The sequence below is a fragment of the Danio rerio genome, chromosome 6 (genome assembly GCF_049306965.1).
Source record: "Danio rerio strain Tuebingen ecotype United States chromosome 6, GRCz12tu, whole genome shotgun sequence".
Classification (NCBI taxonomy): Eukaryota; Metazoa; Chordata; class Actinopteri; order Cypriniformes; family Danionidae; genus Danio; species Danio rerio.
The window spans coordinates 56,251,396-56,267,500 of NC_133181.1; the positions used below are offsets into that span (position 1 = coordinate 56,251,396).

General features: G+C 35.3%; 1 protein-coding gene across 11 annotated transcripts in view; it reads right to left on the reverse strand.

The window, feature by feature from the left end:
• Positions 1-16,105, reverse strand: part of cacna2d2a (calcium channel, voltage-dependent, alpha 2/delta subunit 2a) — a 584,267-nt gene that overhangs the window by 76,223 nt on the left and 491,939 nt on the right. For all 11 annotated transcript variants that reach the window (XR_012407349.1, XR_012407347.1, XR_012407348.1 and 8 more), the window contains 2 exon segments: positions 9,704-9,754; positions 7,067-7,166 (listed from right to left, as the gene is read on the reverse strand). Coding sequence is in view for 8 of the 11 variants with exons in the window: in XM_073952940.1 (XP_073809041.1) it covers positions 7,067-7,166; positions 9,704-9,754 (151 nt within the window). In the remaining 3 variants the exon portion in view is untranslated.

Consider the following 16,105-nt stretch of genomic DNA (forward strand, 5'->3'; position numbering starts at 1 on the left):
TTTTTTCATGTGTTACCATGGCGTTTTAGTAGTTTTGTAGTTTTTAGCAGTGTGAATGACACTGAGCACCTTCTACATATTGGTATGTTTCTAAGCTTGTGGGAAAACTTTCATTTCAAGCTAATGTTGAATTCTCTTAAAGTGTTATCTTCTCTGCATTACACAGATACAATGTAGATGTTAATTCTTTTAAATTAATATGTTGACATTATTACATTAAAATTAACAATATGTTAAATAAAAACCAACAAAAAAAAAAAAACTGAACGTTCTGTGCTGAGTTTACACGTTCCTCCTGTGCTCATGTGAGATTCCCCCGGGTTCCCGGTTTCCTCCCACCGTACAGAAACATGCAACTTAAGTTAGCTGACTAATCCAAATCGGCCCTGTCGACATGCTCCTAAAAAGTAGTATGTTCACTAGCTACTATGGCAGGAGAGTTTTGAGATCTACCTGAGCTCAAACTCCCCTCTCGCCTTGCAAACGGGAGGGAGCCCCGGGCTCGAGGATCTTATGAGCTCAAGGCTCTCTCCCAGGACAGCATGCCAAACAGGCTTTATAATCAATCATCAGCTAAGTGTAAACTCTTGAAAACGTTAACAAATATGCGCAGGATAAATGTATGCTAAATTTGGCTTCTAGAATAAAGTGATCTGTAAAAAATACTGATTCATTAATTTGTTACACAGTTAAATACTTAAACTAGTTCCAAAAAAATGTTGTGAGTTTGTCACAAAACACACAATATCAGTATACTGCACAGCTTTATTTACTGAATGAACAACTCAGCATAAAGATAAACTCAGCTGTGAAAATCTGAGGTACGTCTGATTGTCTTGATTATAAGGTTTTACACCACAGGTGCGGAGAGAAAAAAAGGCACTTCAAACAAAAATGAAATGAGAAATGTCATTTTAAAACTGCCATGGGGACAAAAATCCCTTGGAGATCTCTTAATTCTCAATTACTCTTTCCCGATAGAGACTCAGTTATAATGAAGGCAAATTAAGATTCATGAGGTTCATAAGCAAAGTATCAATGTCTGAATTATAAAGGAAATCGTTCATTTGAGTCAAACAATTAGACTCAAGCTAATTCGTCTATCTGACCACCTATACCAGGGGTCAGGAACCTTTTTTCAGCAAAGAGCCATTTCAGATTTTATTGGCAAATGCATTTTGAAAGAGCCATTGGAGATATGTATGAAGCATTACATGTTGAGCAAGTCCATGTATTAAGAAAGGATAATTTATAGATTATTTTTATTTTCGCCATCAACACTCATAATAAATGTTATTTCAATTTACAGCGCAAGGTTACTATAGAAATATAAGTTGCATGCCCTTTATTGATAACGCGATTCAAGTTAATCCACAGCTGCGCACGTGTGCATTTGTTGAAATGTCCTTTTACTTTTATTAATTTTGCTGTAAAAATAAACAATAAAAAAGTAATTTTACTTGTATTTTCAATAGGAAACTGACTTTTAGTGACAGTTGAAATTTTTTATTGAAGGGAGACAGCTGGAGAGCCACATATTTTTGGTCAGAGAGCCACATGTGGCTCCCGAGGCATAGGTGCCCCAACCCCTGACCTATACTATAAAATAATTATCAAAGCTTAACCTGTATTTAAAGGTGCTTTATGTATGTTTTTGACTATTCTGAAGCATAAAAACATCATAATATTAATAGATATAATATTGTAGATATTTTTAAAAAATGCCACTGAACATCTTTGTTTATCTGAAAAACAATGCTAAAGTCAGATATTCTGCTTTGAAAATGTGCGTTACATACTGGAGCGTCTGTCTTTGTTTTGGTCAATTATATTTCAGCACCCGGTTTAGCATGATAGAAAACAGCGTATTTCATTCAGTCAGTCAGAAAGGCTTTCAAAGCATACATCGGTGACCGAAATGCGACCTCCACTAGACAGTAATAGTCTTCGAAATGAGGTGCAGATTGAGAGTTTCACATGAGGTGGTTATTAATTAGCAGATAATATAAATCTTACGAGTGTAAACATTAGATGAGCAGGTTACATTGTAACCCCGTGTCCTAACAACACGCTAAGTGACGAGATACACAATGATAATCAATTGCACCAGACGAAACATTTATATACAGCCATTCAGAAGCACAGAATAGTGCACTTACTGCACTTCAGCAATATAATCTATATATTTTATAATCTAATTAAAACATATTAAACCTCTTTAACATTATTAAATGTAGATGCTGAATCACTGATATGTGTTGGCTTGCACTGAGTCACAAATCTAAAGTTTAATTTCACACAGTTCACACAGTGAACAATTTGCTGCTGCTTTCAGTTGCATGGTATGGTATGTAAAATGGCAATCAAACTCACATTATTAGTATTTAACACTGAATAAAGCACACAAGCTGTACCTGAGGTGATCATTGTCAGTTTTCTGTTGTTCAGCTATAAGAAATACAAGCTGTTTCTAATATATCAATTTTATGTGTTGGTTAAAAGAGAAACTCCTTTTAATATGGAAAATATTCCTTCTATAGCATGCCGTTGCGTTATTTAGAACATGATTTAAATCAGCCACAAGGCTCGATAGTCAGGCTTACTTCTATTAGTCCTCAATCTGGCAACCTGCACTTGTGTTTGTTTTGAACCAGGAGTGCAATACCTAGTTCAACCACTGAGTGACAAACTTACATACTGCACCTTTAAAACAAATAAGCTGTTTTAATTGAGTTTAATGTAGTCTAAGTAACTAAATAACTGTAAGAAATGACTTGTTTGACTTTAATTATTAAGTTGAATCAAATGAAACTTAGGAGTTATTTAAACTTTAATGAATTGCATTAAACTGACAGCTTGTACAACTTAAACTAGTTTATTAGTTTTCATCTTAATTTTTTTAAAGATTATGATTCAAATAAAAATATGTGTTGTCGCGCATTATTGATCAAATCATTCTGTTACAGTGTTGATTCAACTTTTTAAAGTAAAAGGGAAGATAATCAGTGAACTATGATTATTTCAATCTCATCATCACACAAAACTACTGTATAACTTTGGACACTATGGCACTCGGATTCATTTTTGAAATTTGAACGTTTTAGCAGGGCCGGAGTGGGACTTCTTTTCAGCCCTGGACTTTCAAGCCTTAGACCGGCCCACCTCAGTTCATGACTGACTATATTAAAATAACATCATTTCCGTTTCCAACATTCAGTTTCTAATGACACTATCAAGTCTTTTTCAAGGACACAGTTGCTTTAGAACTTCATATGTCTTTCGCTGCGTAAAAAACTTGCTGGATAAGTTGGCGGTTCATTCCACTGTGGCGACCCTAGATTAATAAAGGGACTAAGCCGACAAGAAAATGAATGAATGAATAAATCTCCAACAGTATTCTTTAATACATCACAATGTCCTTTCCTGCAATATCCGAATATATATTCTGTGCAAAATTCTTTATAGATATCCAGTCCTTTGTAACGATGGTCACACAAAAAATAAAAGTAAAATATGTACACCTACATAAATAACCCAAACAGTATTATATGTCTTAACACTAAAAATGAAAAAAATAAAATAAATAAAATTTACTCAGGTGAGATTTGAACTCAGGTCAGTGGCATCACAACGCAACGTGCTGAACCACTGGACCACAGTGGCACTCTTTGTCTAATTCATTATTGTAGTGAATCTTCTGATTTTCATTGAGCAGGAGTAATATTCATTAATATAAATTATTCAAATTCTTATTTTCACAAATGTGCCGCTGTTTGGCACCTGCATTAACCTGCAGGCTGCATTTTGCTCACGGGGCTGCGAGAAATTAAATAAAAAGAGCAGAGCTGTGGTAAAATAATGAATAAAAAGAGTGAGGCTATGGTCAAATAAATAAATAAATAACATTTACTCAGGTGAGGTTTGAACTCAGGTCAGTGGCATCACAAAGCAACGTGCTGACCACTTGACCACAGTGGCACTCTTTGTCTGATTTATTAATGTAATGAATCTTCTGATTTTCATTGAGCAGGTGTAATAATCATTAATATTTATCATTCGAATTCTTATTTTTACAAATGTGCCGGTGTTTGGCATCTGCATTAACCTGCAGGCTGCATTTTGCTCATGGGGCTGCAAGAAAATAAATAAAAAGAGCAGAGCTGCTTTAAATTAATAAATCAAAAGAGTGAGGCTATGGTCAAATAAATAAATAAAATAAATAAATAAAATAAATAAATAAAGGTGTGACTGCTGAGAGTGCAAGCAGCTAGAGACACTGGACCTCGCGGCCAAAAAACAGACCGGCCCCCCGGGAATTCGCCCGGTCTTCCCGACTAGCCAATCCGGGTCTGCGTTTTAGTACTGCAATTTAATAATAAATAACAAGCAAGGGTAGAGCATTTCAATGAGGATCAGAGATAGAATGACATGGCCATTGGAAAATTAAGACCTGTTTAAAATTAAGTCCGGGAACACAATACTTGGGACTTTTTTGTTTAGAAATACTATATTTTTTAATCTTTGTGGATACCTTGAGTCAAACCGTTAGGGTCAGTGTTAAACTGATCCTCAGGTGTGTGTTGGTAAACAGCAGTAAACACACATCGTGACTCTAATGTGCTGTAAGACTGCTTTTCTTCAGCGGCTGCAGTATGAGTCGTGTTCGCCTCAGATTATGATGCTCATTTTGCTCTCGGAGCCCGGATTAGGAAACACACACTAAGAGGCCGGGATCAGCCGGATTACTGGCGTGGGTCTCCAAAACGCTAATGTTTGATTATGTGTGTGTGTCTGTGGAAATGTGCGTTCACACTCGTGTGGGTTGTGTTTGTGGGCTGTTATTGTGTGGCCATTATAAATGAACTCTCTGAAGATTAAATGCTCGTGTGCATTCAGCATTTTTTTTTACAAATTCACACACAGGTTCAAATTCACGGAGGATTTAAAAGACTTAATATTAATACCAGTGTCTTCTCAAATGAAGCCAATATGAATAAAAGAAGATTAAAAAACACAGCATATTCTCTTAATCAAGCCATGTACTGTAAATACATATGCAGATATCATCAGCTGGGTGGTTAATAATATAAAAATAAATAAAAAAATAAATAAAAAGATAAATCACACAGTCAAACGCATACAATTGTAATAAAACATAAAATATTATTAGCATATTTATTTTTATAAAATTGTATATATATATATATATATATATATATATATATACACACACACACACACACACACACACACACACACACACACACACACACACACACACACACACACACACACACACACACACACACACACACACACACACACACACACACTCACTGGCCACTTTATTAGGTACACCTGTCCAACTGCTCATTAGCGCAGTTATTAATTCTTAATTCTTATTCAGCCAATCACATGGCAGCAACTCAATGCATTTAGACATGTAGACATGGTCAAGGCAATCTGTTGCAGTTCAAATCGAGCATCAGAATAGGGAAGAAAGGGGATTTAAGTGACTTTGAACATGGCATGGTTGTTGGTGCCAGACCGACTGGTCTGAGTATTTCAGTAACTGCTGATCTACTAGGATTTTCATGCACAACCATCTCTTGAGTTTACAGAGAATGGTCTAAAAAAGAGAAAATATTCAGTGAGCGGCAGTTCTGTGAGCGCAAATGCCTTATTGATGCCAAAGGTCAGAGGAGAATGGCCAGACTGGCTCAAGCTGAAAGAGAGGCAACAGTAACTCAAATAAGCACTCATTACAACCGAGGTCTGCAGAGGATCATCTCTGAATGCACAACACTTTGAACCTTGAGCAGAAGCCACTCCTGTCAGCTAAAAACAGGAAACTGAGGCTACAATTCACACAGGCTCACCAAAATGGGCCAACAGAAGATTGGAAACACGTTGCCTGGTCTGATGAGTCTCGATTTCTGCTCTGACATTCGGATGGTCGGGTCAGATTTTGGTGTCAACAACATGAAAGGATGGATCCATCCTGCCTTGTATCAACATTTCAGGCTGGTGGTGGTGGTGTAATAGTGTGGGGGATATTTTCTTGGCACAGTTTGGGCCCATTAGTACCAACTGAGCATCGTGTCAACACCACAGCCTACCTGAGTATTGTTGCTGACCATGTCCATCCCTTTATGGCCACAGTGTGCTTATCTTCTGATGGCTACTTCCAGCAGGATAATGCGCCATGCCATAAAGTGTGTATCATGTCAGATTGGCTTCTTTAACATGAGTTCACTGTATTCAAATGGCCTCCACAGTCACCATATCTGAATCTAATAGAGCAACTTTGGGATGTGGTGGAACGGTAGATTCGCATCATCGACAAATCTGCAGCAACTGTGTGATGCTATCATGTCAATATGGACCAAAATCTCTGAAGAATATTTCCAGTGCCTTGTTGAAGCAATGCCACGAAGGATTAAGGCAGTTCTAAAGGCAAAAGGGGTCCAACCCGGTACTAGTAAGGTGTACCTAATAAAGTGGCCAGTGAGTATATATATTATATATAATAATTGTAGAGATGATAATAATAATTTATTTTTGCAAAATAGTAATAAAATGTGTAGTTAGAAGACTAATGCAAGTAAAATTAAATATTTAATTAACTATATATATATATATATATATATATATATATATATATATATATATATATATATATATATATATATATAATTATTATAAAACAAATTAGCTAGTAATATTCTACACAGATAATATACATTTTATTATTAATATTATTATTAATAATATTAATGTATTTTACAAAATTTGTAACAAAAATTTTTTATTAAAATATGACCTTATAACATTAATGCAAATATACTAATAAAATAACATGTTTAATAAAAACAACAAAAATAAAATAAAAAACATTATATTTGATTAATTTTATATAGTTATTGATTTTAAGATAAAACTAAATTAATTTTAATTAAAATTACATGCATACAAAATACATTCACACATAAAACCCATACAGAAATCCTGCTGTTATTTTGTAAGTATAATAAAAAAAAGGCAATGTGTAAACACATACACCTACCCGAGCCACGTTTACATAGTCATCATCTGAAAGTGTGTCCAGCATTTCAATGACCGATGTTTTCATGAGCTTGAGTGTGAGTCCACTGACACTCCCGCTCCTGAAACACAAACAAAACACACACATTTCCCATGAACGGCACACTCTTCTAAACATAACTCCGGAACAGCGTTTATTTAACAATCAGCTCATGCCTCATAACGTCCCCACGGTTGCCAAGCAGAACCTGTTGCTAAGTGTCTCCTCCATCCATGTCTATCAGAAGCAAATTGTAGCCCGGTTTAAAAAAAAAAAAAAAAAAAAAAGCATGCCATCTTCACAGACAGCGTCGATCTTCAAAAACAAAGTACATTTGAATTCTATGCTGCAAATTGGATTTATTAATAGCCTACAGCAGCTATTGAAAAAGCAATCACAGAGCACGAGTTCATATGTAATTTGGCTTCCAGAGTTAGAAGGTTTAATAAAGCCGAGCACGCTGGGTAAAAAACAAAAAAGTGATGACAGCACTATTGTCTCACGCTTCCAGTCGTCACAATGAGATTAGTGGAAGATTGTCAGAAACGTTCGCTGCTTTTGATTGGCATGAGATTAGTTTGGCAAAGCGACAGCTGCGATTGGTGTACTTTTTAATTAGATATCGGTATCTATTTAAGGTTATGGACGATTGCCAGCGAGCGACAATTAACCTCCATTAAGCTGTTTTTCTTGAGAGGCTTACTTAAGAATATTAATGATTCTTTTTGACGATTATGCACATAATGGTTGTGTGATTGAGGCAATCACTTGTTTGTTCAACTACGCGGCAGTGACTCTAAATGCATCGTTTCCACACTTAAGGTTTGATAAATAAAACATTTCTTGATGATTCACTAAATGTGGCATTTAACAACTAAATGATTAGTTCGGTAATGCATGTCATTATGCAATAAACTCGTCTTTCAATGAATGCATCAGCAAACATCTGCTTTTTGTTCATTTCTTTTTTATATTAGGCATTGTTGAGGTCAGATTAGATCGGAGTCGCAGGACATTTGAAATTCAGCATTTTTCATCGCATATAACCTCTGAGTCATATTTCAGGGAACCCAACAGCATTTCGATATGAAGTTAAAGGGACAGTTCACCCAAAAATTAATTGAATTTACTCACTAATGGTTACAGGTTTCCAACATTTTTCTAAATAACATCTTTTGTGTTCTTATGGAGAAAACCTGTAACCATTGACTTCCATAATAGGTTGTTTTTCTTAATATGGAAGTCAATGGTTACAGGTTTCAACATTTTTCTAAATATCCTCTTTTGTGTTCTTACTTCCGTTGAACACAACAGAACATATTATGAAAAAAACATAGCTACTGAGTTGCGTACTAGGTTGTTTTTCTTTCAATGGAAGTTGATGGTTACAGGTTTCCAACATTTTTCTAAATATCCTCTTTTGTGTTCTTATGGATAAAACCTGTAACCATTGACTTCCATTGAAGGTTGTTTTTCTTACTATGGAAGTCAATGGTTACAGGTTTCAACATTTTTCTAAATATCCTATTTTGTGTTCTTATGACGAAAACCTGTAACCATAGAGTTCCATGGTAGGTTGTTTTTCTTACCATGGAAGTCCATGGTTACAGGTTTCGACATTTTTCTAAATATCCTTTTTTGTGTTTTTGTCTTGTCTGTTAAACACAAAAGAAGATATTACAAAGAAAACCAGTAACCATTGACTTGCAGAGTAGGTTGTTTTTTCTTATTATGGAAGTCGATGGTTACAGGTTTTAGATATTTTTCTAAATATCCTCTTTTGTGTTCTTATGGAGAAAACCTGTAACTATTGACTTCCATAGAAGGTTGTTTTTCTTACTATGGAAGTTGATGGTTACAGGTTTTCAACATTTTTCTAAATATCCTCTTTTGTGTTCTTGTTCTTCTATTTAACAAACAAAAAAAAAAAAGACATAATGAAGAAAACCTGTAACCATTGTGTTCCATTATAGGTTGTTTTTCTTATTATGGAAGTGCATGGTTACAGGTTTTCAAAATTTTCTAAATATCCTCTTTTGTGTTCTTATGACGAAAACCTGTAACCATAGAGTTTCATGGTAGGTTGTTTTTCTTACTGTGGAAGTTAATGGTTACAGGTTTCCAACATTTTTCTAAAAGTCCTCTTTTGTGTTCTTCTTTCTTCTGCTGAACACAAAAGAAGGATTTATGAAGAAACCCTGTAACCACTGAGCTCCATAGTAGGTTGTTTTTCATATTTTTTTTTTAAATATCCTCTTTTGTGTTCTTCTATCTTCTGTTGAACACACAACCATTGAGTTCCATAATAGGTTATTTTACTTAAAATGGAAGTCGATGGTTACAGGTTTCCAACATTTCTCTAAATATCCTCTTTTGTGTTCAACAGAAGAAAAAAACTGCTTTAGGTTGGAAATGAGTAAAGGGTGAGTAAACAATCATTTTTGGGTGACTATCACTTTAATGAGAAAAAATAATATTGTTGTCGGTCAACAGGTGGCAGTAGAGCACTACAGTGCTCATACACAGCAGATTCATCAGCACAGATGACATTGTGTGAGTGTGTATGTGTGTGTGTGTGTGTGTGTGTGTGTGTTAATGTGTACTTCAGAAGACACTCACACGTCTACGATGATCACCATGTCCTTTGGAGAAGACGCTCCCTGGATGTACCTAGAAAACAGATGAAAATGGCCAGTTAGTGGTGATATTAAAGGGATAGTTCACTCAAAAATGTGAATTTACTCTATTTATTCAACCTTCAAGTAGCTGCAAATCTTTAGAGTTTCTTCTGTTGAGCACAAAAGAAGATATTTTGTAGAAAGCTGAAAACCTGTAACCATTGACTTTCATAAAAGGAAAAAACGAACATTGTGGAAGTCAATGGTTACAGGTTTCCAACATGTGTCAAAGTACCTTCTTTTGTGTTCAACAGAAGAAACTCTTAAAGGTTTGAAACAAGTAAAGGTGAACTATATTTTTAATACTTGACTGATTTTAATCACTAAAATACAACATAAATCCACAAGTTACAGCGATTCTACCACGATTTAAGACACAGAATGACCTCTAAGTAGGTTTAAATAGTGGGAAAAACATTATTAAAGTAATCAAATTCAACCAAAATTACAACTTAGCATCATAAATCCATTATGCCTATTGTCTCATATGAGTTTGTAAAGCTTTAAAAGATCAAAACAAACGAAAAAAGCCAGTCAGTGTTAATAATAAAGGGATAATACTTACATAAAAAGAAAAACAAACACTATGGAAGTCAATGGTTACAGTTTTCCAACATTTGTCGAAGTATCTTCTTTTGTGTTCAACAGAAAAAAACTCCTATAGGTTTGAAACAAGATGAACTATATAATACTTGACTGCTATAAATCACTAAATTACAACATAAATCCACAAGTTACATTGATTATACCATGATTTAAGGCATGGTATGACCTCTTAGTGGGTTTAAATAGTGGGAATAACATTAATAAAGTAATCAAATTCAACCAAAATTACAGCTTAGCATCTTAAACCCATAACGCCTATTGTTACATATTTTATACAAATTTATAAAGCTCTTAATAGATCACTGCGATCAAAACTTTACTAAATAGAACTCTGAAAGGATCCACCATAATCTACTACATGATTTCTGCTGTCTTCTTGATGCTTTGTTAGCAAGAAAATACAATTTACACCATTAAAAGTTATTGGAGTAGAGATAAAGATCCCTTAACGCAATTCAAAAGCAATGTAAACTGAGGTAAATCAAAACACAAATCAATGGCAAGCTACAAAAGTAGCAGATTTTTTTTTGTTGCAGCGCATATTTACAGTATATACCAATAACTACACCAAATATTACCCAGTTCTGCTTGTGTGGGCATCTGAATACATCTGAGCTGTCCTTTTCCTTCATATTTTCACTATATGACTAGACCAGCCTTGTATACATAAAAATCTGACTGTCATGAAAGAAGGACGGACTTTAAAAGTTGTCTAAATGAAGCACTTATGCATTTTAAATTAAAAATTCAGTTGAATTTACAGTTAGAAAATAAGAAAATAAAAATCTTCATTGAACATAATCTTTGCTTAATATTTTAATGATTTTTGGCATAAAAGATCAATCAAGTAGGAGCCATACCATGTATTTTTGGCTATTGCTAAAAATTTGTGAAACAAACTCAAAACGTTATTCAAAATAAGCTGATTTTTGTGTGGGATAACTTAATTGTTTTATGTTTAATTTACTTAAATTTGTAAAACCAATTAAATTAACTTTATGAAGTTGTGTTGGGACAGTATGAAGGAATTGTTTGGAACCCTACTTTTTTACAGTATAAGGTCCAGGGTCACGTATTTACATACTAAATATACACAGCACACACACATACAGTTAAAGTTAAAATTATTAGCCAACCTGTTAATTTCTTTTTCAAATATATTCCTAAATGATGTTTAACAGAGCAAGGAGTTTTTCACAGTATTTCCTATATTTTTTCTTCTGGAGAAAGTCTTATTTGTTTTATTTTGGCTACAATAAAAGCAGTTTTTAATTTTTTCAAAATCATTTTAAGTTCAAAATTATTAGCCCCTTTACCAGGCCGCACAAAAAAATAAAAAATAAATAAATAAATAATTCTGTTTAATTTATTATGTGAGTGTGAACGATCTTTTATTTTAAAAAATCGTTTATTTTGAAAAATGACCGTATACTCTCGATTACATCTTGGTCACTTGAGCGGCCAAATTTACCCCACAAACAGCAAAATAAGTAAGAAACAGACCCAGTGAAGTCCTAGTGAAGGACCTGCAAACTGCCAAGCAATAGATCCGCAAGCCATTTGTCAACAAATCAAGTGAATTCAGCATGTATGTTCAAGAAGATCAACAGATCGCAAATGATGATGACCTTTTTTAGGGGCCGTTCGATTTATGGCATCTTTTCTAGTGTTCGCGCAAGTTCTTTATTTACAGGTGTGCGGCTTGCTTGTGCAAGTTGAGTGATGCACTCGTTCCTTCCAGACATACACAGTTGAATGAATGCTGCAAGGAGGTTGTTGCTAGATCAGATATGATTGCGGCCGGATGTTAATGATAATTATATGTACTATTTATTAAATTTTCCATTAATTGAATTTTTTTTAACGTCTACCCCAAGCCCAACCCTAAACCTTACCGTCACACTAAAGTAAAAAAAAGTAGCTGTACCAAGTATTATTTATGTTATCTATTAAATTACTCAATAAGTTGTATTTTGTAATGTCTACCCCTAGCCCAACCCTAAACCTTACTGTCACACTAAAGTAAAAAAGTAGTTGTACCAAGTATTATTTATGTTATCTGTTAAATTACTCAATAAGTTGTATTTTGTAATGTCTACTCCTAAACTAACCCTAAACCCAACGGTCACAGTAATATAAAAATACTGTTATGCAATACTATTTTGCACAAAAATGCTGCTATATTGCACTTCTAGATGGCCATGTATTCTATCTAGACTTTACCCGCGAGGGGCACACCGCGAGTCATGTGACAAGAACTGACCGATCAGCTTCAGCATGTATGGAATATACACATTTTGGTCGACTATTTATCTCAGACAAACACAGAACACCCAAACACTGCAGTGCTTTGTAATTTTCTCCGTAAATAAAACTTGTATTAGAGTGACAGCTTATGATTATTGAAAACGGTTGATGGCCGTTATTACAAATCAGTCATTAGAAATGAGTTATGAAAAGTATTATGTTTAGAATTGTGTTGAAAATCTTCTTTCCATCAAAAAGAAATTGAGGAAAAAAATAAACAGGGGGGTAATAATTATGACTTCAACTGTATATTAGGACTGTCAAATGATTAAAAAAATGTATGTGATTAATCACACTTTTTTTGTAATTAATCATGATTAATCAAGAAATGCCGTATTTATTACAGAAGTAAAAACACCGGCATGTAAGTGCCATTTAAATTTCAAAACAATCCATCAATAACAAACTAAATGCTTTCTATGTTGGATTCTTAGTGGACTACAAACACACACACACACACACACACACACACACACACACACACACACACACACACACACACACACACACACACACACACACACACACACACACACACACACACACACACACACACACACACACACACACACAGAGACAACGTGTAAAGTGCCAGTGAGCGAGAGGGATCCCTTCAGATTCATCATTACATTGATCGCGTTCATCAAATTTGCTTAAACTAAGCATTCTAAAGTATGGCTGTATTTAAGCAAGGATTCTGACAGAGGAACGTGAAGCAGACGCTTTACAAAAGGGGGGAAACACGTCAAACTTAATTAAACATTTGGGGGACGCAGCTTAAGGGCGGAGAAATGTCTTTGACAGCTTGCAAATTCATCTGGCACTTTCATTCACACAGACACCAATACACAGCTTTGATGATTAGGATAATACTGATCAAGAGTCGACCATGTAAACAGCGATTTTTGATTATCTTAAATGACCACGCGAGTTCCGAAATGCATTCTTTCCAATCGCCATGCGGTATCAAATTCCATTAACACATCCTGAATGAAAATATGCTGTATGAGAGTGAACTGCTGAACTGCAGTTAAAGTCTAAATATTAAAAATGAAGCACCCGAAATTGCATGAAACTCTGGAGGAAACGCAGGATAGCCTGAAGATGCGACATTAATTGTTTTATACTGAAACTTTCCATCTGAAAGGGCGTCCTTGGTCTTATCCATATTTCTTTGCATGTTAAACACGCAGGGCCAGAGCAAGCTGAACTGGCGCTCTAGGCAAACGGCAATCACACCGTTTTATTCTTATGGAAGGCCGAGGACCGTTAGAGAGGGGGTGGGCGTAGCGGATGAATGTGAGAACCGGGGGAATCGCTCGCTATTCTGGTCTCCAAGACAGCCGCCTAGGTCGCCTCTATGGACAGGCCGGCCCTGAACACGTCAGCCACAACAAGAAATAAAAAAATAAAAAAACAGCAACTATTTGCGTTTTTTTTTAACGTGTTAAATTTTTCTAATTAATCACTTGCGTTAACGCGCTAATTTTGACAGCCCTACTGTGTATACTACATAAATCCAGTCTTCTATTTAGTCACGTCCAATAGTTGAATGACACATCTTTGTTTTCTCCAGTAGATGAATATAATGCATCAACATATCTTCAACGCTTGAGTGCATCTGCTTTCAAAAAATCTTTCAAAGTCCTTCACGCTCCTCTCGATCAGCTTCTGAGCGGTCTTCAAAGTTTGCATTTGGCTAACCTAGAAGTCTGAGAATCCCGGCGTCAGGTGAAACGTCAAAGCGGTCTGCGTTTCTCCTCCATCTGACTCACGGCTCCGCTGACAAACACATTACCCCATCCGTCCGTCTCCAAGCGTCTTTGTGCAAGCGTTAGCAGATCCTGGGCTTTGTCTCAAGCCATTTTTAGCCCGGTGCTCAATCTGAGCGCAGGGAGACAATGAGCGATGCGCGGCTCCGACAACAAAATAAATAAATAAGCGGAGCATCTGTCCACTGCTGATAGAGGCTGACATATAGAAAACACTAGTGAAGCCTTTTTCACTTTTCCACGTGCAATTAAAAAGGCATTACACCTGACAATCAGAGCCGGAGATTGATGGACGCGGTAAAGCTGTTGACTTGAAATCGGGAGGTGATTGGCTGTCATGCAGACAGGTAGTTAGCGCTTTGTGTTAGTGTCGAGGGTCTCTTCTGCGCTGGTAATCAGGCTGAAGAGCTGATGTGAGAAGTGTTGCCAGGTGCTCCGCTATAGTGCGTTTTGAAGCATGGCTAAGCTCTGGAAAAAAAAATGGAAAAGCCCTGGCGGGGAACGCACAACATAAAACGCTAACCAGCGCACGCCACTGCAAACCTGCTCAGTGAACTTTAACCCTCATTTTGGAGGCCAAGCCAGTCTTAATGCCACTGGAGAGAACTCAGACTATTATAGGACAAATAGAGCTGAAAGACTGTGCAAAGCCAACACTAACAATGACTTGCAGAGAATGAGCCTTTGGCAATTGAAGAAGCTAGTTTAGATGTTATTTTTAGTCAAAAAAAAAAAAAAAACAGAGGTACTATGTTTATTGGTTTAATTATAAAAGTCTTTAAATTAGATTCAGATTAATGTGTATTTGAAAAAAAAAACTGGAAGATTTGTACTCTTTTTGATGCATGTTTGTACAACAAAACCAGACTCAGAACACATATTAACTACTATCCTACTACAAACTAGGGTTGTCGCGATACCATTAATTCACGTTACGATACTATACCAGCTGAAGTATCAAGATACCAAGCATACCTGTCAACCCTCCCGTTTTCCCCGGGATTCTCCCGTATTTTACAGTTCTATCCTGCTATCATCCTGTAAAGGTATTTTCCTGTATTTCTCCTGTGTTTGTCAGGGAAATCTCTTATTATGGTGGGCATATCCCTTATTTTCACATCTCAATGTTGACAGGTATGATACCAAATATTATTGCAATACTGTAATTCATAACTCAAATCAAATATTAAATTAAATATATATTAAATAAAGAAAATAGTCAGAAATGCTATATTTTATATGCTATAATAGGCCTTGAATTGAATTCATAATTACTTTATTAGAAAAAAGTATTTGCACATCACTTCACCTAAAATGCATTAGTTGTTTTTGATTATTTTGCAGATAACTGACCAACAAAAAAATACATTAAATCAAGATGCAAATTTTACCAAATGAAATTCGTTACAAAAAGATCTAATTAGGCTATATGAAGTAGGCAATAATTAATGAAACATTTATTTCAATGTTTCCTGGTGCTCTTTTGGATTTTTCATCCTTTGTTTTTTTTTCTTATCAGGTACAAATCAAAGTATTTTTAAATTTCACAGTCAATCTTTTCAAGAGAGGACCTGTAAAATCATTATATGTATAACTTAAAAACAACAACTTCAGATAGCTTTCTTTGTTTTAATATGATCAACATAGATTCTTTATCG